The sequence below is a fragment of the Phaethon lepturus genome, unplaced genomic scaffold (assembly GCF_000687285.1).
Source record: "Phaethon lepturus isolate BGI_N335 unplaced genomic scaffold, ASM68728v1 scaffold1984, whole genome shotgun sequence".
NCBI classification, from domain to species: Eukaryota; Metazoa; Chordata; class Aves; order Phaethontiformes; family Phaethontidae; genus Phaethon; species Phaethon lepturus.
The window spans coordinates 91,028-115,247 of record NW_010532502.1 but is presented as its reverse complement, the minus strand read 5'-3'; the positions used below and the strand labels follow the sequence as shown (position 1 = coordinate 115,247).

At 35.8% G+C, this 24,220-nt stretch overlaps 1 protein-coding gene across 1 annotated transcript in view; it reads left to right on the top strand.

The window, feature by feature from the left end:
• TDRD3 (tudor domain containing 3) overlaps window positions 1-24,220 on the top strand; it is a 51,137-nt gene that overhangs the window by 14,252 nt on the left and 12,665 nt on the right. Inside the window, exons 6-9 of the mRNA XM_010284838.1 lie at window positions 2,402-2,558; window positions 2,926-3,051; window positions 15,213-16,051; window positions 17,907-18,032. Of these exons, the coding sequence (XP_010283140.1) occupies window positions 2,402-2,558; window positions 2,926-3,051; window positions 15,213-16,051; window positions 17,907-18,032 (1,248 nt within the window). The remainder of the gene's footprint in view (window positions 1-2,401; window positions 2,559-2,925; window positions 3,052-15,212; window positions 16,052-17,906; window positions 18,033-24,220) is intronic.

Below are 24,220 nucleotides of genomic sequence, written 5' to 3'. Positions count from 1 at the left end.
ACTTCCAACTTACCAAAACTTGATATTATGTCATTTAACGTACCTAGATGCTGTTTAGAGGAAGGAAATATGAACCCACTAAGCCTATATAGAAAGCCTTCTTTGATTGATTTTTAGGTCTTAAAGCAATGGATAATGAATTTGTTATGTCTTTTTAGAATTGTAACATCAAGTAAGTTTGATTGTTGACTTTCATGCATATTGTTGACTTTTGCATATATTTAGAAACAGTTAAAAGTTTTTAATCCATCTGCTGTGTTATCTTCCAAGAAAGCTGAAACACTGTACCTTACCTACAAAACAAGAAGCAATGAAGTATTTTTTACTGTTTCTTCATAGACAGTCAACAGATAGCGGAGGTCAATCATCCTCCTCTCTTAATAGTCTTTGTAGGTTATGTCCTACAATTTTCTTTGTCTTTCCAGTTTTGAATAGGAGAAGCAAGATTTGTGCTGTGTAAATGAAGCTGAAGGGAGTGGTGTTGACATCCAAAGATACTTAACATATTACTTCCTTTCTCAAACAGTCTTGGAAATCTTTGGAAATCTTGGAACTTGGGTCTCAAATTGTGACCTATCTAAGACTTTTTTTATATGTAGCTGAGAGTACAGGTGCTGTTGATACGAGTCTTCGTTTCCTGCTGGTCTTTGAACGTAGCTGTTGTGTACAGAATTTCCAATTTATATAAAACTGAAAGGAGATGATGCAGCAGTAATGGCTAGAAGTTTTTTCCTCATCCAAACCAACTACTTAGCTACAAAGGGGAGAAGAGTGAAGCAGATATGCTGAGGAAGTACTTATCTGTGTTGTCCCCTTGTTGCCATACAGAAGAATCTAGGAGAATGGCTCCGAGGAGGAACTATTATATTCTTGCATTAAAAATAAAACATTATTTAGGCAACTGGAAGTCAAACTCAAGCGGGATGATGATTCCCTGTAGACACTGAGGTTGTTTCTGCCCCATTGGTCTTCAAAGACCTTTTAAATTGCTGTTCCTTTACTTAGTCAGTCTTTGGACAGCTCATTTAAGAGTATTGGTGAGTTTGGGAATGAAGAAGGCCACCTGAAAGCGCTGGAGTTGACATTGCTGAGCATGTGTGAGTTGTAGCCAAGTGCTGCAAAGTCATGTCTTGCTCATTACAGTGATTTTCTGCATAGCTAAGCATAGTTATGAAAGTTACTTTGAGTTGTTATGTATTCTGGTTTACTGTATTGAGAAACCTCTGTATTGAGATAGCAATGACAAACGCTGATTTTGTGTTTTGCGACAGTCTCTGCCCCCAAAAGGAGACCTGCTCATATCTGTTGTCCCAGAGCAAAGTGTGTAGCTAAAACTAATACAAAAAGTGAATGAATTAAAACATCAGGAGAAATTACATCCTAAGACTGTGGAAAAAGGGAGAGGAAGGGTTAAATGTTATTCATCGTACAACTCTGACAGAGTTGTTATTTAAATCATTCTAGCAATAGAAGTTCATGTTGTTTTAAGCTGAAGGAGAGAGAAGGGCTTATGTGTCTTAGAGGTCAGGTTTGGTTGGGTATGGGTTTTTTTTTGTTTGGTTGGCTTTTGGGATTTTTTTGGTTTTTCTTTAAGGGTGACAATATGGCAATTTTGGAACCTGTAGGCTAAATGTTATGTTCGTGGAACTCCAGTTAAGAACGTATTTGGTTACAGCTGTTGCAGTAGATGAATAACTGGCATCATTTTGGTTGGGTATAGGATGAGGAAGAGCAGAAGGCCAAGTCCCATTTCATGTTTAGTGCATGTAGGTCTGTCTGCTCTGGAAGAGACAGTTCTCCCTTGAGTGCTTTAACACACAGTGTAGATGTAAGGTTATTTACTGTAATTAATGCTCTCAGTGATTCCTACTTTGCCTTTTTGTCATCATGATCTATACAGTTTAGAATAAGAAAGCCTGTATTCTGTATTTTACAGAACCTTTAGCAATTATATTTTCTCCATGTTTTAAGAAGTTTGTAACTGGGTTTTGTAGTCTCTGTAAAAGTTGTGAACGGGTTCAAACAGGAACAGATGGTGAGTTTTTATACCAGCATTGCTTTGAGATATTCCTTTTAGTTTTCATCTCCAAGAAACTATAATAACCTGTGAAGGAAGGAGTAGAATAGGATAATTTGTGCTGGAAACCACATAATATTAGAACTGAGAATTGATGAATTAAAACCATAATAATAACAATATTAAAAAAACCTCCTCTGCTAGCTGATTCTCTGGGCCTAAGAGAGACTGTATGTAAAGATTTTATATAAAACTGAAATATTTATCATCAATGACTTGTGAAATTGTTTTTCAAATAAAAATTAATGAAAAAGTCAAATCTGGTGTTTTTGTAGATTCTCTGTTGTATCTTCTAATTAGTTCTGTGTATACCTTTTATTTCAGGTTGATGAAAAGGCTCTAAAACACATAACAGAGATGGGCTTCAGCAAAGAAGCAGCAAGACAGGCACTTATGGATAACAGTAACAGCCTAGAGGCGGCATTAAATTTTCTTCTGAACAGCAGTAAACAGAAACCCATTCAGGGACCACCACCTAGAGGTATAACTTGCAAAGAAATGCTTTAAAAACAGCATTTACAAACAGGAATTTGTGTATGATAGATTACTAATATAGCTGTAGAAGGGCATATCTGCATGTTTTTTCCAGCAAGTTAGAATGCATTGCAAACCTGAAAGCAATTAGGAAAGACCTCTGTCTGTTGTGTTCTTGTCAAAATTTTTTAATTTCAAGTCACAGATTTGAATATCCTTAAATGCAAAATATCTGTATCTGTTTTGTCCATGATCGAATTTTTTAAAGATAGAAAATACAAACATTTTATAGATCAGGTATAACTTTTTTTTAAAAAGTGTGTATGTACACTTCTATTTATTCCCCACTCACAAATAACTTATGATGTTTCCAGGTAAAGGGAAGGGCCGAGGCCGAATAAGACCTGAAGATGAGGAAGAGCTAGGAAACGCCAGACCGTCCGCACCAAGCACACTGTTTGATTTCTTGGAATCCAAAATGGGTACTCTAACAGTAGAAGGTAAGTTATTGAAATTAATGTATCTGGAACCAATATTGGACAGTGTTGGTGGAAGTATTTTTCCTAACTTTGTCATCTAAAAGGTGGTTCCTAGAACTTCCTCCCCATTCAACCATAAAAAACAAAAAAAACAAAACAAACAAACAAACAAAAAAAAACCCCCAAAAAAACCAAGGAGTGCGAAAGAGCTATTCCTCTTTGAAGAAAGGTGAAATAAATCACACTGTGATGGTTTGTACTTCTGTCTTGATTATAGAAGAGCTTGGAGTGTTTGTTTCAGGCTTAGATGTCTAAAAGTCAGCAATTTTGAAATAAGCTGACATAAATCCCAGTTTATTAATCTAATTTAATAAAGGTTCACACAAGAGAGCATTTAAGGAGTGACTGTGTTTCTATGTAATTATTTTTTTTAACTTAAGTTCCAAGATCTTTCGGACATTTGAAGCTGCACTTTTACAGTTGCTACTTGCATAAACAGTGTAGCATTTTGCATTAAATGTGTTTAAATACTTTTTTACAGCCTGTAGCAACTAAAAATCAGCTAATACTCATGTGGAAGGAAACACAGCAGTCTAGAAATTCAGTTCTTGGAGCTGTACAGAGGATGCCTTTGTCCAAAAAAGAGGAAGCAGCAGCAAAGAAAAAAGACACACATTTTGTCATAGAAAACTTGCCTCAACAGATGGGCTCAGGAGTTAGTGAACCTGCTGGCAAACCCAGGGGTCTCTTGCTGCTGCTGGTAGAATTAGATGCACTGTGAGCCATTATAGAGTTCACTAAATATTTTTATGACGTGAGAGCTTACAGTTCTTTTGATAGTTCTTTTGTTACTGTACCTAGGTTGAGCTTCATTGCAACAGTGTCTTTTTTTGGCCTGCAAAACAAGTGATTTTAAATAGCTAAATACTGTTTTAGGTTTTAGTTGGGTCTAGATCTTACTAAAACTTTTTGTAGAAAGTGAACAATAATAGAGTTTGTTTTTCTTACGTATGTTGTTTATAGTTTATTTATGGTGAGTAGCCACAAGCTTACGGCTTTCTGTAGTAAAATGAAGCTAGATTGAACATTTATATCATGAATCTTCACTGGTTTTGTCAGAAATTCAAAATATTTAAAGAAAATACCTTTCAAATACACAAGCATTCTGCATTAGCTGATACAATTTTGTAAACTGTTCAGGTAATGAATATAAATAATCACAGTTTCAAAAGCATGTGTAGGGGATTATGCTTGAGATGTATCTTTTGGCAATTAATTTTGTTTACCAAAGATGACTTAGATTTTTACAGTGAGAAGAAATTAAAACAGTTGTAGTGTTTTTTCTCTCACATTACGAATATAGATTTTTCTTGGGATAAGTTTTGTGCTTATAGTGAGATATTAGAGAGGCTTTTATGTGTGACTGAAAGGCATTTAAAGGAAAAATAATAGAAATAATCCCTGTGGGATATATGGTTTTCTTATTGTCAGTAATTTTGGAATAAGCAAGTAATAGTAATTTACCAAGAACTGTGAATTGAGTGCATTGCTTCTTTTAAAATGATACTGATGATTGATTGTATTTAATTAGGGAGAGTTTTATGATCCTTTGCATTCAGTACATGTTTGTGGCCAACATACTGTAGTGTAATAAAGCATAGTGTTATGCGAGTAAAAAAAAAGGTTATATTGGCATATATACCTAGTTTCTAATCTTCAGTATTGTGTTTTAAAGATAAATATGCTTTGATTTTGTGTATTTTCCCCTCTTAAATAGAAACAAGAAGATTCCATAAATGTCATAAGAAAAACATAATGCTATATATGTCAAAAAGTTCTGGCATATTTCCTAAGATGACACACAGGGGTTTTGGTTTGTGTGTTTTAACATGATGTTGGTTGGTTTTAGCACTCTCTGAATGATGGATATGCAATCTGTACTTTTCTGAATCATGCTTTTCTGAAAAAAACTTCTTAGTATTTTTTAAAAGTTCAGAAAGTGCTCAGATTTTTTTTTTATTTCTGCCTTTTTTCCTTCTGAAGAAATAATAATACATGTCCATGTACTTTCTGTTATTTGGAAGTCAATGGCTTTACAGTGGTTGCTCAGTTGCATTTTGTTAGCTTTTATTTTCTTTATTGAATGTGTGTAGCCCATAGGATTGTGCCTCTGTTTCTATGACAGGTTTTATTTTTAGTTTGAGAGTTTACTTCAAATGGATTTTTCAAGAAATACATAGGCAAATGCTGAATTGCGTTTTTTTTGTCTCTTAAAAGTGCTTTTTTTCTTTGCCAAGTTTGAGAGAATCTGTGCATTCTGATGAATTCAAACACATCTTAAAAATAATTTATTGAAAGTGTCATTTTTCTGGCATTTTTATGCCTCTGTGGTTGAAAATAATCTCATTTAAATTCTTAATGATTAGTTGTCTTAAGTTCTATGTAAACTGAGATGACATTAGTGTTAACAGTGTTTGCAGAGTGATGATACATCTGCAGTGATTGCACTTACCGCTCTGAACTCTTTTGTCATGAAGTCTGCATCCAAGTGTTTGCAGAAAACAGGATATATGTTACTAGCACCCTTTAAATGTCACTTGATCCTGTCAGTTGTTAGCAGGAGAGACGTGTATGTCTCTCTTAGTATTAAAAAAGTAGTGATCGGAAATGAAAGACACATCAGGGAAATAACTAGAAACAACTCAAATATGTAATGCTGAATAGCCAAGAATAAGGTCTCTTCATTGATTTTTGTTCCCGGCATAGTAACTGTACTGAGGAGGCCCCAGGCAGGCGGGTTTTTCTGCATTTATGTGTAGCATAGTACAGCCTCCATTCAATATAAAAGATGATGATTGTTCTGCAGTATTTCTGACCCCTTACTGTCCCATATGGTCTCTAGAATCCCAGTTCATTTTTTAGATATTCAGAGAGATGGCCGTTGTATAGGGATAGTAGTTTTTAATAAATGAGCACACCCCTAATATTACACTAGTGCATATGATCAGGAGCATATGATTACCTGGAATAGCTGTATTTATCATTATTGCAAGCATTAGGCTTCTATACCCTTCAGACAGATTGCAATTTTTTTTAAATGACTGAGAATCTATGTAAAAGCAAAACCAAAAAAAAGAACTGAGACAAACACTTTTTTAAATCTGTGCTGCTCCACATTTTCTTCAAAAACTGCTTATGTGATCTGGGGAGAAAGTGTCTGAAAAGAGGAATGGTTTTTTTCCAAGTACACAGAGGATTGATTTGTCTTTTTCTGTGCATCCCTTCTTGTTTTTCTTATCTACTGTTTCTAATTGCACCTGAAACCTCAGTACTGTTGAGAACTTCTAAATTCACTTCTGGGTTTGCAATATTCAGGCTAGGTGGTTCTGTTTGTGAACAGGAACTGCAGAATGCTTTAATTTGTTATCTTTGATTTGTTACTTTTTCATAGTTGGATTTAGACCAAGTGGAAGAATATTTATGAATTGAAATACCTTTGTATTTTGTTTAGGAGGTACTTCTGTTCCTTTTTAGAGATAAGACAGCACACTAACCTTTTTATTGTTTGTTTGTTTGTTTTTAAAGAAGTGAAAATTAGTTAAAAGGAGGTAAGGTGTTAGTCTTTTGCCTTGTAAGTGGTGTCTTGTGAGGGTTTTTTACGTCGTCTCCTTTTTCCAGAGTTAATGAAAAATTGTTTTAAATAATTACAGCGGTCAAAAGTATTAAATACCTGACTCCATGATCTGCTAATTCCTTAGTTGTAAAACATAGCATATAGTAACCATAATTTGTTTAAATGAAATGTAAGGAATTAAACCAACCCAACCCATAGTTTTATACTGCAGGTTTATTTATTTTTAGCTGTGAATGGTTGGTGACACCTATGAAAATATTTCTGTGTTGAAATTAAGTAGTTTGAATTTTGGTTGGAGAGAGAAACCTGCGGACTCTGAGAGATAACAAAAATAGTAGAAATAATTGCTGTCATCTAGCTGCCTTTGCTTGCACTTGGATTATTTCTGCTACTGAATCACAAGTTTTTTTCTATTAATCATCTTCTTATTTTGCTTCTGTTGCGAAGAACAATTCATCTTCGCCAGTTTAAATAAACACAAGAGTTATCAGGGAGAACAAAACAGTGCCAAGAGCTCTGACTATAGAATTAAGGAATAAGGGACAAAATGCTTAGAACCAGGCATGTTTCAGGTATTTTTCCTCCCTTCAGTTCTTAGGGACCAAGACTAGGCTAGTGCTTAGTCCATCTGCTCAGGAACCAAAGCCACAAAAGCTTTTGGCCGACATCTGTGTCTTTTGAAACACTTAAGCAAAGATCAACTTTGTAATAATTATTTATTTATTTGTTATTAAATGGGGTAGGTGACGAGGAACATAACGATTTTGGTTAGAACATTGACCCAGAACACAGAAGGCCAAAATCTTTTCAGTTTCAGATAGTGCAGAATTGCCTCTTCAGTCCTCACAAGGCAGGCTGTGCTTGGGGTAGACATTTCATGCTCTTCCTTTTAAAATGAACCTCCTGTGCAACAAACTACAACATCAATGGGATCACAGAAAAAGCATGTGAGAGGTAGTATGTCTGTGTAGTCTGTTAATAGAGCCACTTTAGGAGAAGGGAGAAGTTCATAGGCTGTAGTCGGTTTCTTGTGCCAGTAGTTAGGCTTTGACTGAAATACAAATTTAGACACACGTTTTTGATTTAAAGGTGGTGAATTAATTCTCCTCCAAGGTTGTTTCTTTCAGCAATTAAATGTTAATATTAAAAAAAAAAAACCAAACAATTTTTCATTTCTAATCTTTATTTTCTATAGTCTGCTGTATAATATTATGTCTTTCTTGCTATATAGCAAGCTATCAAAATTTGCTTTCCTAGTAGCTATTAATAAGACATAATGGACCTGCATTTTATCCATCAGCTGTGTTAGCTCTGTGGATTGAGCTTTTCTAGCCTCTTGTCAAAGACTTTTTCCAGATTACTTTCTCTCTTTTCTCAACAAACTAATTTTTCAATTTTCTTCTTCAAATATGCATCACGTAAGTACAGACCATAGTCTTGTAGTGGTTTGAATGATGCTGTGTAACATCAGGATCACGTGGACTCTCCTCTGCTCACTCTGCATCTTGAGCATCCCACCTAATTTATCTGCAGTTACCCTTGTGTTGTCTTCAGGAGATGAGTGACAAAAGAGATGCTGACTGTGTAGGAGGGTTTGCAAACAATTGCCTTTGGCAGAGGTTTTTATTACTGTCTCATATCAACTCTTCACCCAAATGTCCCTCAGAAGAAGTAGGACTTAAGTGGAGAGTAAGCATTTGTCACAAGCAGAAGGACACACACCCAAACACTTAGGGACCCAGCCCCAGAGACCTCCAGAGGAACAGGGCATTTCTGTGCTTTCAGATTTGAATTTCTGTCCTTCTCTTACTTAACTGTTTATGCTTGAGGTAAACCAGGATGTGTGATGTGTGGGGGTTTTTTGTTTTGTTTTTATATGGTAACATTGTTTGGACAATTTAAGGGCTAGTATATCTTGTCTAATTTCAACAGCTTTTTTTCTTGTTTTAGTCCATTATAATTTATATATACGCAAAATAAGTTAAGGGTTTTAAGTCAATTTGTAATGCAATAGAATAGAATTTAAAAACTATTTGTTTCATTTCTTGGTCACACAATTTATTTGAATATCTGGGAGCAAGGGAACTTGGGAGGAAAAAAGAATTTGATCTTTTGGAGTTAAGGAATTTGTAACATTTGGAATTTACCACAAACACAGTGCCCTATTGACAGTCAGGCATCTGAACTATGAAATGGTTAATTTTTATTAGCAGCTTTACTTGTAAAAATTGAATTTCAGTCAGTGTTAATTGTGAATATCAAGGAAATCGAACTTATTTTAGTTGTAGTATTCTGTTAGCAATGGTGACATATGTTAGGAGACTTCTGTATTTTTATTTTGTCAGTAACTTCTCTTTGACTATATGAGAGAAAAACACAGTAAATTACATATATTTAAAAAGTAATAAAAATTATTAATTTTTGTTCCAGTCCTTTAATCCTGTAAATTCAAGTTTATAAGTGAATGCAGTGGCAGAATGTTTTGGGGTTTTTTTTTTGCCACTTCTTCATTAATATCATCATCCTCCACAGCTTGTATTTATTTTGTTTCAACAGATACATGAATTCAGGTTCCAGTTTCTCAGTATTACTACATATTAGAAAGAATGATACTGATATTTATGTAACTTGACAAAGCTCTTGAGTAACTGGGATTTCACTCCATGACATGAAGCATGTGCAAATGTATTATTAATTTCCCTCTGCTTTTTTTTAATCTTTGGCCGAGACGAGATTGAAACAGCTACCCCCAGGGCATGTTCTAAGACGTGCTTTCATAAAGATGCATTAAAATATAATTCAAATTGGAAGATGAAACCCAAATCATTGCCATTGATGTGGGAAGGGCCACTGCCTCTGAGTTTAACTACGTTATTAAACATGGTAAAATCCATGGGAGAGCACTACAGGGAACCGTACTACTTAAATTCCATTGTGCATGGTGCAGTGCTTTTTAAATTGCATTGGCTGGGATTTCCAACTGCAGCAGGTCCTGCTGGTTTCTTGCAAGCAAGGGATTGTGATTGGTTCTGTACAGTCTTTTGGGGTCATTACATACAAAACCTAAAATTAGTAAAACAACTGAGTGATGGTTTCAAACTGGGAAATACTAGTAGTCATCTTAAAACTACCCAGCAGATGACAAGAGCCCTGTTGTTAGTTTTGAATAGATTTCTTCCAGACCACGTTCCCAAATGTCCGGTTACAGTTATGATGACTGGACTGATGCATCTCACTGTTTGACAGAATAGCGTGCCAAATTTTTCTTGTTAAATGCCAAATTAATATTTGTTTGTTACTGCCCTGTAGGAACTACTACTTTTCTGGGAACATGAGCTAATGGTTTGTTGGAAGTGGGGCAAGAAGTAGTAGAAGCAAGGAACAGCAGCTGCAGTAGACAATCTGTGAATAACATCCATCATCACTTAACTTTTTCTATTAAAGAAGCTCTAGATTCGTAGAATCATAGAATTATTTAGGTTGGAAAAGACCTTTAAAAGATCATCATATCCAACCGTTAACCGAGCACTGCCAAGTCCACCATTAAACCATGTCCCTAAGCACCACATCTGCACATCTTTTCGATACCTCCAGGGATGGTGACTCAACCGCTTCCTTGGGCAGCCTGATCCAATGCTGGACAACCCTTTCAGTGAAGAAATTTTTCCTCATATCCAATTTAAACCTCCACTGGCACAACATGAGGCCATTTCCTCTTGTGCTATTGCTTGTTACTGGGGAGAAGAGACCAACACCCACCATGCTACAACCTCCTTTCAGGTAGTTGTAGAGAGCAGTAAGCTCTCCCCTGAGTCTCCTTTTTTCCAGACTAAACAATCCCGGTTCCCTCAGCTGATCCTCACAAGACTTTTTCACCAGCTTCGTTGCCCTTCTCTGGACACACTCCAGCAACTCAATGTCCTTCTTGTAGTGAAGGGCCCAAAACTGAACACGGTATTCGAGGGGTGGCCTCACCAGTGCAGAGTACAGGGGCACAATCACTTCCCTATTTCTGCTGGCCGTGCTCTTTCCGATACAAGCCAGGGTGCTGTTGGCCTTCTTAGCCACCTGGGCACATGGCTGGCTTGTACTCAGCTGGCTGTCATTGACCAGCACCCCCAGGTCCTTTTCCGACAGAAAGCTTTCCAGCCACTCTTCCCCAAGCCTGTAGCGTTGCATGGGGTTTTTGTGACCCAAGTGCAGGACCCGGCACGTGGCCTTATTAAACCTCATACAGCTGGCCTCCACCCATCGATCCAGCCTGTCCAGATCCCTCTGCAGAGCCGTCCTGCCCTCCAGCAGATCAACACTCCCACCCAGCTTGGTGTCATCTGCAAACTTACTGAGGGAACACTCGATCCCCTCATCCAGATCACTGATAAAGATGGTAAACAGAGCTGGCCCCAGTACTGAGCCCTGGGGAGCACTGCTTGTGACTGGCCACCAACTGGATTTAGCTCCGTTCACAACTCTTTGGGCCCTGCCATACAGCCAATTTTTTACCTAGTGAAAAATACACCTGTCAAGTTTTTTGGTGATCAGGCCAGGCAGCACAAATTCATAAAGAAGCTGTAACGTTCTTGTCTCCAGGCTTTTTCTGTTGACTACTCTTGAGAAAGTGGCATTAATTGTTATTTGGCAATTTCTTTTTGTGAATGGGTTGTGCTTGAATGTAAAACAATCGGTTAACATTTCCTGCTCATTCAAGTCTGTTGTGTATGATGTAGTCCCCTGGGAACCTTTAGCACAATAACTGCATTTTTGTAGAAGACATCAGTTTACTAGATTTTGTGTCTCTTAAGGTGAGAGTTGGAAAATGTCCACTGTTTTGTGAGCAGCTTTTGCATGTCACAGTAAATAGACGCAGGAAAAAAAAATGCTCATGTTCACTGTGTTAAAATTCTGTAGTCTCTTTCCATGCTGCCTAACATGGAGTTTTAGTTTAATTTTCCTATACTATTTTAAAAAATTCTGTAGCTGAGAGTTCCAACACACTTTAAGGTCATCTTGTTGCTTTTGTATCATAATCACATTATGTTGGGTAGAAATAATTTATATAGTCCTGCTTTTGAAAATGATAAATTAGAATTTTGTTTGTTTTTCAATAGATCTACAACAGATGGCCTTTTCTATTAACATACTGCTAAAAATTTTTGTTGCTTGAAAAATGGAGATAATAGGAATTCTTCCTAACTACTTAGTCCTGGGTGGAGCTATTCATGCCAGTGTTTAAATGTGTTGCTATTTTTGCTTAGCAGTTACTCTGTTTTAAATCTCAATTTTTTTTTAAATCTCAAGCTTTTTTGTGTAACAGTGGTTTATAACTCTAAATTAAACTCCTCAAAGTCCTATTTTGTAGGTAATTCTTGTCAAGTAGATGAATAACATTTCAGTTCTGAATTATTTCTTAATAGATTTTGAAGATTAATATTGCCTTTCTAAAGAAAGAAAATATTGTCTCATGTGAGAATGATTGTAACTTTTTATTGCAAAGACAGGTCAAAGGTGGAAGAAGGGTAGAAAGATAGGATCTGTGCAGCTGTGTGACACAAGTAGGTTGCTCAGAGATCTGTTAAATTCAGATTTTTTGGTGTCTAGTAAAACTAGTTATTTTCATTAAGGTGCCCAGGCAATAGCTAAGATTACTTATTACATGCTATGAAATTGAATAGAAATTTCAGTAAACTTCTTCCAATTGTAGAAGACTATGTATATGTTTCAGTTTTTCCTCAAGGCTTTAACTGAAGTATTATAACTGCTCTATGTGCTTTGGGGTTAAGTTTTGCCATTGTACAGAGTCCTTGTATGTACTAGAAGCTGTCTGAAGTGACTACCCATCTCAGCTCAGAGGATGTTTCTTCATTTAGAAAAACGTCAAAGGACAGCTCTTGAGAGGAGAGTCCTAAAATCCTGCCAACTAGCAAAATACTGACAAGCCCAACCTAGGCTTTAGTCCATTTCTACTTTTATAGTTGGAACAACTTTCCCCTGTGTGAGTGACTTTGTTTAATGAATTTCATTTTACAAAATATTAAATAAGATGATTTATAATGAAGTATTTTAGAATTTTATATGCATCTTTAATGTTGTACACAAGACAGTAAACATTCAGAGGTCATCAAACAGTTCAATCATTTGATGTGTAGTTAACGTTAGGAACAGACATGAGACTCCAGGTTGGGAATAGGAGGGATGGAAGCCCAAGGGTCTTACAACAAGAGGAGAAGAGGTATAAATTAAGAATGTCGTGAAGGAAGACTGTTAATTAGTTAGAAAGATGAACCTGTCTAGATGATAAGAAATCTAGAAGATTGGTATGTATTATACAAAAGTGGGAAAGTGTAATGAAGATACTTACAGAAAAGTTACAGATATAAACCAAAGAAAAACAGTGCATTCATGTTCCACATGGAAAGGAGAGATCAAGAGGTACCTGTAATCTTGAAGGATTTAGTCTAAGGAAAAAAATAAATTTAAATGTTACCAGATTTAAGAAGTCATCTGGTATTATAAAAAGAACATGAATAGTTATGAAAATCTTGGTTCTTTCTGAGTAATACATATTTACATATGCATTTAAAACATTATTGGTTTAGAAGTCATAAATTTTGCAGTAAGGTGTATTTTTATCAAGATTATGATCATGCTAGGCATTATATATGCTTATGTCACTTTAAAAAAAACAACATCACTAAGTCATTTTAGTCAAACCTTTTTGAATTCTAAAAATTAGAATGTAACATTGTATGTTACATTGAATGTATGTTTTTACATACATCAAAAGTATGTAAAAATAAAATTAGATTCTTATTAGCCAATTTAGTCAAGTTGGTAAAAATTCTGTAAGCTATTAATAATAATGTGATGCTTGGAAGGATTTTCTTTTTTTTAAAGCTAAACTTTGCCATGTAGCAAGCAATTATGAAAATTGATATGTTTCGTGTCACTTATCAGCATTCATTGTTTCTAGTGGTAACAGGTAAACTGAAGTTCTTATTTTTTCCTTCTCATAGAGCATACTCAGGGCCAGGCAGCAGAGAGCCTGAGTGCATAGTCCTACCAGGCCTGTGCACGCACACCAGACTCATGCACACAGTACATACATGGCCAACTGTCATGGATGGTCACAGGCAAGAGAATGACACCTTTGCAGGCACCCGTGTGAAACAAAATTGCTCATATAAACATGAATCACTCTAATGGATTTATGCTTTCCTTTTCAATCAGGTTCTAAGTCTGCTAGGAGATCTCATTCCCAGACAGTTCCATGCACACAGTCACATGGGTCTCTTCTGGCCCCTAGACCCTTGACCTCTGGTACCCATCTCAGATACCTCTTGTCCAACTTGCTGGCTAGTACAACCGAAAGTTGTTGCAGGAAGGTTACGTGAGTGTACTTACGTAGGTCTGTCCATTATCTGAGCCCAGACCTGTGGTCTCTCTGGTTAGATGGCCTTCAGACCCATGGTCTCTCTAGTATTTAGCTGCCAGATCTTTCTTGTCCCACTTACGAGTTTACCCTGTCTCAAGTTTGCCAGCAGGTTTAGAAACATATCCCCTCGCACACACAGTAGAGAACTTAATCACACAGAAGATTTTTAGAAACAGAATTTAATGAGGAGATGCAACAGGCTACAGGGATCACATGCAGGAGTTGGCCTGCCAAGTGCATTGACCAGGAGCCTGCTTACTTACAACTGTCCTGTTTAATTTCATTCCTTCTTTATTTTCTCAGGCTTATTCCTCCTGGATTCATCTTGATCTTTCTGCTCCTTTGGCTCTTCACCTAAATATCCCATTAAAAATTACTTGTTCGCCTAAAAAAATTTGATTCCATAAAAAGTTTCACAGATCCCCCCAACTCCCCTTCTTCCCAGCATCCGATAGCAAGTTTATTCTTTCTCATGAGATCCGTGATAATCTTGTTTTTCTGCTAATCAGTTAGAGTTCTGGTTGAATCTCTTGAAGGTAATGGTTGAGTGCTTCCTGTTATGGCTCATTGATCAGGGTCTCCAGAATTCTGGGATTTGTTACTATTGCCATTATCTGTGGTTTGTCAGCTGTGTTCATTTTATGGCTTCTATTTCTTGCCTTTGTCTTTCATGCTGAATAGCTGCTAAAAAGTTATTTTTACAGAAAGTTTCAATTCAGCTTAAAAGTGTTTCTTTTTTCTCCTCATTTTCCTCCCTCTTCCTTTGTCTATGTTGGAATTCTGTTTTTCTGTCTTAAATGGCTGTTATTCAAGTGAGTTATTGATGTCCATAGGGAGAAATTAGTAACCTCCTGGAAATTTATGCCCAGCTTTTCTCATACTGGTATGGTTCTAAGTACAGCCCGGAGTAGTGTAAGTTTTCCAATAACTAGTAATTACAGTTCAAGTGTCTCTGCTAAATTTTCTGTGTACCATTCCATTTCCGTATCACAAAGGTAAATACTGCATACTTTTCTAAATAATACTGTTGCTTTATCACTTAGGGTCTGAAATACTATTTCTGAACTATGTTTGTGTGAAATATGTTAGTAATTGAAATAATTTTTTTCTTTGTAGAACCAAAATTGCAATTTCAGCCACCACATCAAGTACAGCACAAAGTTATGAATACAGAACAGAATGGCTTCAAAGAGAATCATTCAAGACACATTTCTCGCAATGACATGAGACAACCAAGGAATGAGAAACCCCCTCGTTTCCAAAGAGATATTCAAAATTCAAGGCAGGCTTTGGAAAGTGGTGGGTTACCAAGAAACAGAGGTCCTGAACGGCACAGCTCTTTAGAACATTGGACAGATGAAAAAAATAAAAGTGACAGACATTATCCTAGAAATGATAGGCCAAAAGATTTGGGTTATCCCATAGCCACTCACCAGAGTGACATTACTTTCAAAAAAAGGGATAACAATATGCAAAACAGAGTAGGCAAAGGGGTGTCTTTCACAGAATTCAACGAGAACTCTGCTGCTCAAGATACCACAGACAACAGTAACCAGAGACGTGGGAAAAGGGAAAACCAAATACACAGTTCTGAAAATTTTTGTGATAGGAAGGCACGAACAATAAGTAGTGAAGCCTTTATGGTAAAAAGCGAGCAACATTTTGGTGTTGTTAATGATTACCAAAATCCTGGTAGAACTGATAATTTTAATGCTATACTAAATGGAGGTACTGAGCACCATCAGAAAGGAAGACGAGTAGGACCTATCAAATCATCAGGACCCACTACAATCCCATCTTTTGATGATAAAATGTTGTATTACAACACCGGTCCCAAAAGGAGATCTGGGCCCATCAAACCAGAGAAAATATTAGAACCATCGATTCACACGGAGTATGGAAAAAATTGGAGACCAGGGGATGAATGTTTTGCTCTTTATTGGGAAGACAACAAGGTATGCTTTTGCCAAGTGAGAAGTACCTCAAATTGTATATTTATTGTTGTCATATGTACATGTGGGAGATTTACCACGCTTTTTTATCTATGAGATTGTATTCATTGCGTGAAACTTTAAGAGCTTAAATTAAGTCATCTTGAAGGTGATTGTTTTTCTCATTTAGTTGGAGTTTAGGATGATTAAGCTCCTAACTGAAGCATTTGACTTAAGTGCCAAAAATTTGAAGGGATGAATATGGATCTAGGTGTCCATGTTCTTTTCCAAGGAACAAGAAACAGGATGCTATGCTATCTAGAATAGTCTGTAATGGCAGATAGGTAATGCCTTTTTCTAGAAGTCGTCAGCATGCACCCTCTACTATCGCAAGGGAAGACCAGCGTCTGCAGGAACAGGGCTGTTTAAAAAAACTCTCTTAATTTCAGTTATCACAGAAAGGAAACAGCAAAAGGCTTATTTTTTTATTAGCTGAAGAATTTGTGGAACACATTACTTATGTTGTGTGATACTTTTGTTTTACTGATTTTAAAAGTTTGAATAGTTCATCTGTTTTTTCCTATTAATAAGATTTCTCTTGTGGCAAGACATTTCCCTTTCATCTTCTCCTTTGCTAAAAAAGTTTGAGGCTGTTTTCTTTGATTTGTTATTATCTATTCAAGAGTTCTCTGTCACTATTCTTGGGTAGTTTCTTCAATTTTTGACCCTTTCTGATAATCTGGGAACTACCTTAAATGTTCTTTGAATACCTTTTACTCCCACCATTTTATGTCTTTTTTTTTCTTTTGGTTGTTATTTTCTGTCTTTTTTTTTTTCCCCCTTTTTTTTACAGGGAGTAGATAGTGTTAGCTCAACAGCATAACTTTATTTTTCTTTCTTTTTTTTGTATGACTAAAACATGGTAAGGCATGCAAAATTTTTGGTACTAGCAACATATAGTGAGTTGACTCTCTGAATTAGGAATATGTAGCTTGGGTGGATGGATTAGTGTGAAATGTAGTAGCATATTATGGAATTATTTCCTATTTTGAGAAGCATATTTGTATTACTGTGAGATGAATTTCTGAAATTCTGGACAGTATGAAACTTGCAAAATAAGTAGATGTTACATAATCTCTGGCTGTTACCTGAAAAGCATTCATCACATTAGAAGTTTTTTTTTGAGGGTTATTAGTTTTTTGATAGTTATAATAAATGCTGCTGCTCACAGCTAGGACAGTTTTGAAATGTGATGATAAAATACAGTACTGAGCTTAACCATATTAGGAGGCAGTGATTTCTTTGTGTTCAGTAAGAGAAAAGTTGATTGAATATCTTCAAGAAAGCTGATGTGTGGTTGCATAAATGTTAAAAACCCCATATTTTGTGTTTAGAAAAAGGACTCTTTGAAGGGGCAGTTTTATCATATTTTAATCAGATTTTATTATGTGTTAAAATAGGTATATATTAGTATGTACAGTGTAGATGGCTACTAGGCACTTCTTGATGCATGTGTTTTAAGAAAAAGTCTTACAGTACACTTCTCTATACAACAGCATTTGCTAGTGATTTATTTGTTCTGCTTTCAGAGAAATGAAAACAAGTCTTCTAAATGTTCACTCTAGTTTCATAAGCTGCATATTTTCTCAATGAGTATTCTACATACATTCTACTGTGTCCTTGCAGTCTACCATGTGAAAGTTATAATACATCTGTTTTAATAGCTGGTATGAATCTTATTCAAAATATAATACTGACTAAGACTAAATACAGTATGTGTGTGTATATATAAAGATATGCAAAGGTAGTTGTTGAGCTGTTTTGCGTATTGTGGTATTTCAGGTAGTATTTTATGACCTTTGAAAATTTCTCTTTTAAGTTCTACCGGGCAGAAATTGAAGCTCTCCATTCTTCTGGGACAACTGCAGTTGTTAAATTCTGTGATTATGGAAATTATGAAGAGGTGCTTCTCAGCAACATCAGGCCTGTTCATGCAGACACATGGGTATGTCATAACAAATTGTATTAAAAAATATAAACTACATAGTCTGTACAAAATATGTAACCCTTCTGAAATTAATGCCTACTCATGCAAAGAGTGCTAATTGCATGTGTAGGAAAATAGTTAAGCGAATACATGAAGAAACTCTCAACTTTTAGTTGTCTATATGAAACTTCATAAAAGTGTATTATCATGTGGTATTCTTCCTGTATAATAAATACCAATTGTATTGTTTGAAAATGAATAACTGACCTGTCAGCCAGTTTTATGCATATTTTCTCTCTAAAACTTGTTGCTTACTCTATTAAACACAGTTTTCTGTTTTATTTCATGTACCTTGTATGTTGGTCTGTAAAGGTTAGGAAACAGTCTTTTAAAATATATATTCTGAAGGTTTTTACTACATGTATATGTACGGCTAGAAATAGATTTCTGTATCACTATTTTGTATCATGATTTCATTCTTGTTTCAATGATTTCTTCTTTGCCAAATATTGTGGTGGAGGTATATGCCTCAAAATCTGTTTTATGAGGTTTAGAATGTATTAGCCTTATGGAAGTTGGAAATTTCAAAAGGCTTTATTTGTGAATGTAATGGAAATAGAGATACTTCTTGATTTTTATTTTTTCTTAATAACAAGAGTGCACAATTCTTTGCTGTTTACTATGAAAAGCTGCACAAAAAGTATTCATATTTGTATATCGATTCCTTAATGATGAATTGACTGTGCTTATTTTCATTTACCTCTGGGTCATATAGCCATATTACTACTACTGCATAGGCTGAACAGTCAACTGCTGTTTCCTGCCAGTGGTATTTTAACTTGTGTTTCTGCTGTAGCTCTCAGATGGCCTCTGAGATGGCCTTTTTGTACTTAAAAAGATATCTGAAGGTCTTCCCAGCTGATGCGTTGCTGTTTCTATGAAGATTTACTACTTCTTTTTTTTCCCCTTCTTTTTATCGCAGTAGCTGAGGTGTAAGGTGCTAATTTCTTACTGTATGATTGTACTGATTTTGACCCTTTTTCTGGGTTAGTAATCAGCCTTTTCTTCACACCTCACACATCTTGGAGTGGCTTTTATTTTACTTTAACCCTCTGAAAGTTGGCTCTTACAGTCTAAGAATTTGAGCTGGTGTTAAGACCAAGTTGATCTAATAGCGAGATGCCAACCTGAAGCAGTGGTCCTTCCTGCCTCTTCTGCCTATTTTTGACCACATGTTCCTCCTGTTCCCTTTCCTTCCATGTTGGATTGTCAATCATGTAGCCACAGGATGAGTTGAGAGAGATGGACCACTTTTTCCACCCCCAGTTTTATTTGTTTTGTTTCAGAGTTAGTTTGTTAAGGCTGACACAAGATGGTGGGACAAGGTATGGAGAGGGGATTCTGCCACTGAAATATCATAGTCCTAACATCATGCTGCACCCTGATATTGTCACTGAGACTTCCTCATTTGTTACTGGGGAGAAATACAGATTTTTCCAAGGACCTTTTGGTCCATACAGAAATGAGGGATACCTTTCTTGAGGTTCTTTTTGCTCTCAAGGGAGCCTAGGTGAATAGTGTAAATTCAGACAACTAAATTTAGATCATTATAGTTATATCATTATAGTCAACCAACATCTTCACAGTAAACAAAATTTTTATGTTTTCTTTCCAACATTTTACTGTTTTCTTGCTAAAAGGTCCTTACAGCTATAGGATTTTTGCAGGAGAAAGTTGATTAGCACCTTGCTCTTGACTTTTTTGTGTTTAGATGCTAACTCTAGTCCTCATTATGCATTTGCAGTTCTTAATCACCCTTTGGAGTCATGCTCTGATACTCAGGTTTGTCTTCTAAGCTGAACACTGTTGGTCACTTTTCTTTGTCTCAGTGTTCATATTAATATATGAATCTAGATAGCACACACAAATGCAAAATGAAGTTCTCATGCTGCTTAATACTTAATTCTTTGTCATAAGATTTAAGTAACTTTGTGATATTTCCTCTTTACAAGAGAACAAAACGGATTTTAAACTGACTTTAGTAATTACTTTTCTTTCACTGGTTGATGTTATCAGCAACAATGAACTTACCTTATTAGAAGTGTTGAGTTTTATTTCAGCCTTTCCAGATAACTAAGTCTTTCTTAGCTGTCTGTACTCAAGACATGTTACTAATGTAGAAATATACTGTATGTGAGTTCTGATGTCCTGATATGGCCAGTTTTTCAGACTCCTTTTTGAAAGAGTTGTTGATATTAAGAGATTTAGGGAATTGACTTAAAAGGCATAAATTCAGTCTACGTGTTAGAATTGATTATTCTTTACTCTTCTCTCCAGCATACTTTTTGGTACTCATGTGTTGGATAATTTTTTTTTTTCCCCAAAAAATATAAACTGATATAGTATACCAGTATACCAAAAGTATACCACTGGGAGGAAGGAAAAAAAGGCCAAAAGTTGCTCAACTAGTCAGTTGAAAAAACAGCCAAAAAATCACAATGACCTGATTTTGATGACATGACCTTATTTTGGTGACATGACTTATTGTTTAAGCACCTGAATTTCTGGTCTACTTTTGGCAACCTTTATAATTATCAAAAATAGTAAATGAATGAAAGTTCTTTACATTGTTAGTAGATTTAATATAATTTTGTTTTCACCTCCTTCTGGTTAACATTCTGCCCTCCGTTCTCGCTGATTCTCCACTACAGAACTGCACTGCATTAGTACAAGTTGTTGTGGTTTTGGTGGTTTTTGTTTGGTGTTGGGTTTGGGTTTCTTTTGTTCTGTTTTTTTTGGCTGTAGATGGAATCTGCCTGATATTCTCAGGATACATTGTGCTTTCCACCTTAATGGGAAAAAGTGTTACTAGATGATCCTAAGAGTCCTTGATAATTGATTGTATACTGTCTGTCACCCAGTTTGCCCTGAGTCCTTCTGAGTCCCTCTGACAGCTAACATGCTGCTATTTATCTTTCTGACGGCTAGGAGTATAGAAGGTAAAGCTGTGTGTTACATAAGGTAAATCAAAAGCTGGTGGGGAATTTTTTTTCAATAATCATATACAATACCCATATAAATATATGTAAGAACACTAAAACTGTTTTTCTTTTCTTAGTGCTTGCAAAATATGTCTTAGGTATGTGATTCGTAAATATTTTTAATAATAAAATTACATTTGGATTCCACTGTTTTAGAGTTCTTCTAAGTATCTTGTATGTAATGCTACAATACTGTATCCTTCTATTTTCCTCAATGTAGCAGTGGTCACGTAACGAAAATATTATAATCCCAATGAAAAAAAATCAGTGAAAAGCCATTGTAGAAATAAGAACTGCTTGTTTTTTCTTGTAAAATATGTAAGATTCTTCTAACAACTGAAAAGCATGGAACGTGAAGGGCCTTTCTGACTTAACAGTTTGTTCTGTGGAAAAACAATAAATAAAGTCAAGAAAATACTTTAAACATTAAGTCTTAATTTTATTCTCTAACTTGTAGGATTTTCTTTTCTTAATAAACTATGAAAATGTGTAGCCTAAGTGCTTATGTTGTGACATTTTTTCCCCAAAGCCAGGTCATTACTTTCTCTTTTCCATTCTGCGTTTCCTTAGTCACCTGTTAGGCCTTGTTCTGGCATTTGCACTGTGATTACTCTTCTTTTTTTGTTGTTGTTGTTTTCTATTATTATATGAAGGAAATAAAGATTTTAGTTTTCCCACATGTATATATTATGGCCTTATTCTGATGGCTCTCGAAAAGAGCTAGATATATATGAACTTTTTGCTTACAGTAATTCACTTAAAAATACTAATTATGAAGTGAAGTCTGTAGTTTAGCTTAGTTTAGCTCTTCCTGTATCTTGCACTGTATGTCTGCCTAAGGAGGTAAGAAGGCAAAAATTATTATTAAGGTTTGTATGATCCTAATTCTTCTACAGTCTGTTTTGTTCTGTGGAGGCTGAAAATCCGCTTTGCAGCTTTCCTCATGGCATTCCTCCAGTAAGGAATGAGTTGAGGAAAGAAGATAGCAAAGGGTCTTGGATTATGGTTAATTCAAGCCAGCAGACATTTGAGAACTTAAATTTGGTAATGTTGTGTCTTGTACCGCACAGAGCTCTAAGAGCTTCTACAGGTGTTGAATTATCTTAAATCAAACTACAATTCAGGGCTTTCTTATACCTGTCCTGTATTTCAGGTAAGTAGAGAAGTAAACTCCTGTGAGTTTTCTGAAGGTGTTTGAACCTCTCTCCAAGCAGTGTAGAGAGCAACACTGAAAACCTCTAAATGGTGAAGGCTTACAGCTGCCTGGAAGCTGGAGGAGACTTTTGCTTATCTGTTTTATGGAGGTTTTGAACCCATTCTTTTGTCTTTCTTTATGACAGGCAAATACTTTCTTGAAGGATTGGGTGCAATTTCTTTATGTCTCTTTGGCCTGGATGGCCTTGACATCACACTATGATCTTTTTGTGTTGTGTGTCAAGCGGGAAGTCTTTCCCACTGAATACGTAGGTAGGTACAGTAGATAAATGTGTCTTGGTTGGATCTCTTATCTAGCTTCTGTCCTCAGCGACTACAGTAAAAACAAGTCTATTAAAACAGAATTGTACAGTCTAATTACACCAGTTCTGTAGGAAAAAAGTCTCTAAATAGTTGCATCAGACAAGAATTTGATGTCTTCAGTTCTTTGGCTTCTGCATTGTTAGGGAAATCTACAGCATAATTTTACAGTTCATAATTACTCATTGACTAAATGAATTAAATGATGGCTGAGTAGTTTGGACTGCCCGTCCTCCTGAGTGGTCGTGCATATTTCTTAACTTTAATCTAAAAAGTTACTAGTGTGGATTTAGTTTCTACAAAAGGCTATCTTTATGCTTTATTAAAAAACTTCCGATTTAGGCAGTTATTTTGTTGAGATGTGCCTCATTTTCTATCTCACCAATATATGGTGATTTCAGTTGCCTCTGTTCTGCCAGGGTGAAAAATTGCTTGCATAGTCTATCCTATTTTTTTTTTTTTTTTTTAATTTTCTTATCCAGAGACTTTTTTTTTACTTACTGCAAATATTGCCCTAAGTTCCATCACAGGTTTTGCAGAGTGTCACCATACATGCCTTGACACGGAATTAACCTTCAGGTTCTGTCAGGATAATTCGTTATATTATTTATTTATTTCTCCATTCTCCTTTTAAGAGGCAGTATTTAGAGGCAAGTGTTGTGGAAAGCATTTATCCTGATAAATACAAATACTAGTAAGTATTTTTCTTTAGCACCTCTATCCTATGAGAAACTACATAGTTTTTCAGACTTTGGCTTGGTGTACCTGTGTTGGATATAGACAGACGATAACAAGTTAACTATTCCTCCGAAAGTTACTGGCCCTTAGCTGAAATGTAGTAACTGATATTTAAAGGTGGTTAAGGAATGTCATTTTACTTTTAATAAACTAAAAGCAGGCGAGTTTCAGTTGAGAGGAGGTAATTTATGCTAAGTGGGCATAAAACAATGGCTTCAATTTTCTGTCTGTATCATTAGGCATTGCAAAATATGTTTGAGTCTTCCACTTGAGCATTTTATATTTATCAGACTATGAAATACCATTGCAAATTATTGCCAGTTATAGAGATCAGATTAAGGACACATTCTTCTCGGAGTTTGTAGTTACTGAAAAAAGTTGTGACAGTTAAGCAGGATACTTGGAGCATTACACTGTTCTTCTCCTTCATCCCGCTCTTTGTTATTAAATGCAATTGCATAGGGTGATTATTTGGAGACTGCGTAGGGGCTTCTTAGAGTGTTATTTTAAGAGAGTCTGTTCCTCACTAAAGACCTTTCTTTAAAGTGACTTGCAATTTTGTTTTGAGGTAGCACAGCTTAACCTGTTTGAAGTATTGTGTTTGGTCCTGTTGTCATGTGATGAAAGTTCTTCAGATTCTTGTTTTGAGGCTTCTGAAGGATTTTATGCTTGGATTTCTGTGTGTTGCATGTGTTGAGGTTAAACGTGTTGAGTACGTAAAAGAAGTTTGATGTGTCTGGACTATTCTTGCCATCAACATTTCTCTTCTGATTTCCCTGTCTCCTTCACATTTCAGTGTTCTGAGTTTGTCTACATTTAATAGATTAAAAGTGGAAGAACTGGCGTAGTATTCCTGACTGATTGCTTTCTAGGGAAGAGAGACATGGTACTGTTGGCTTGATATCGCAGAAG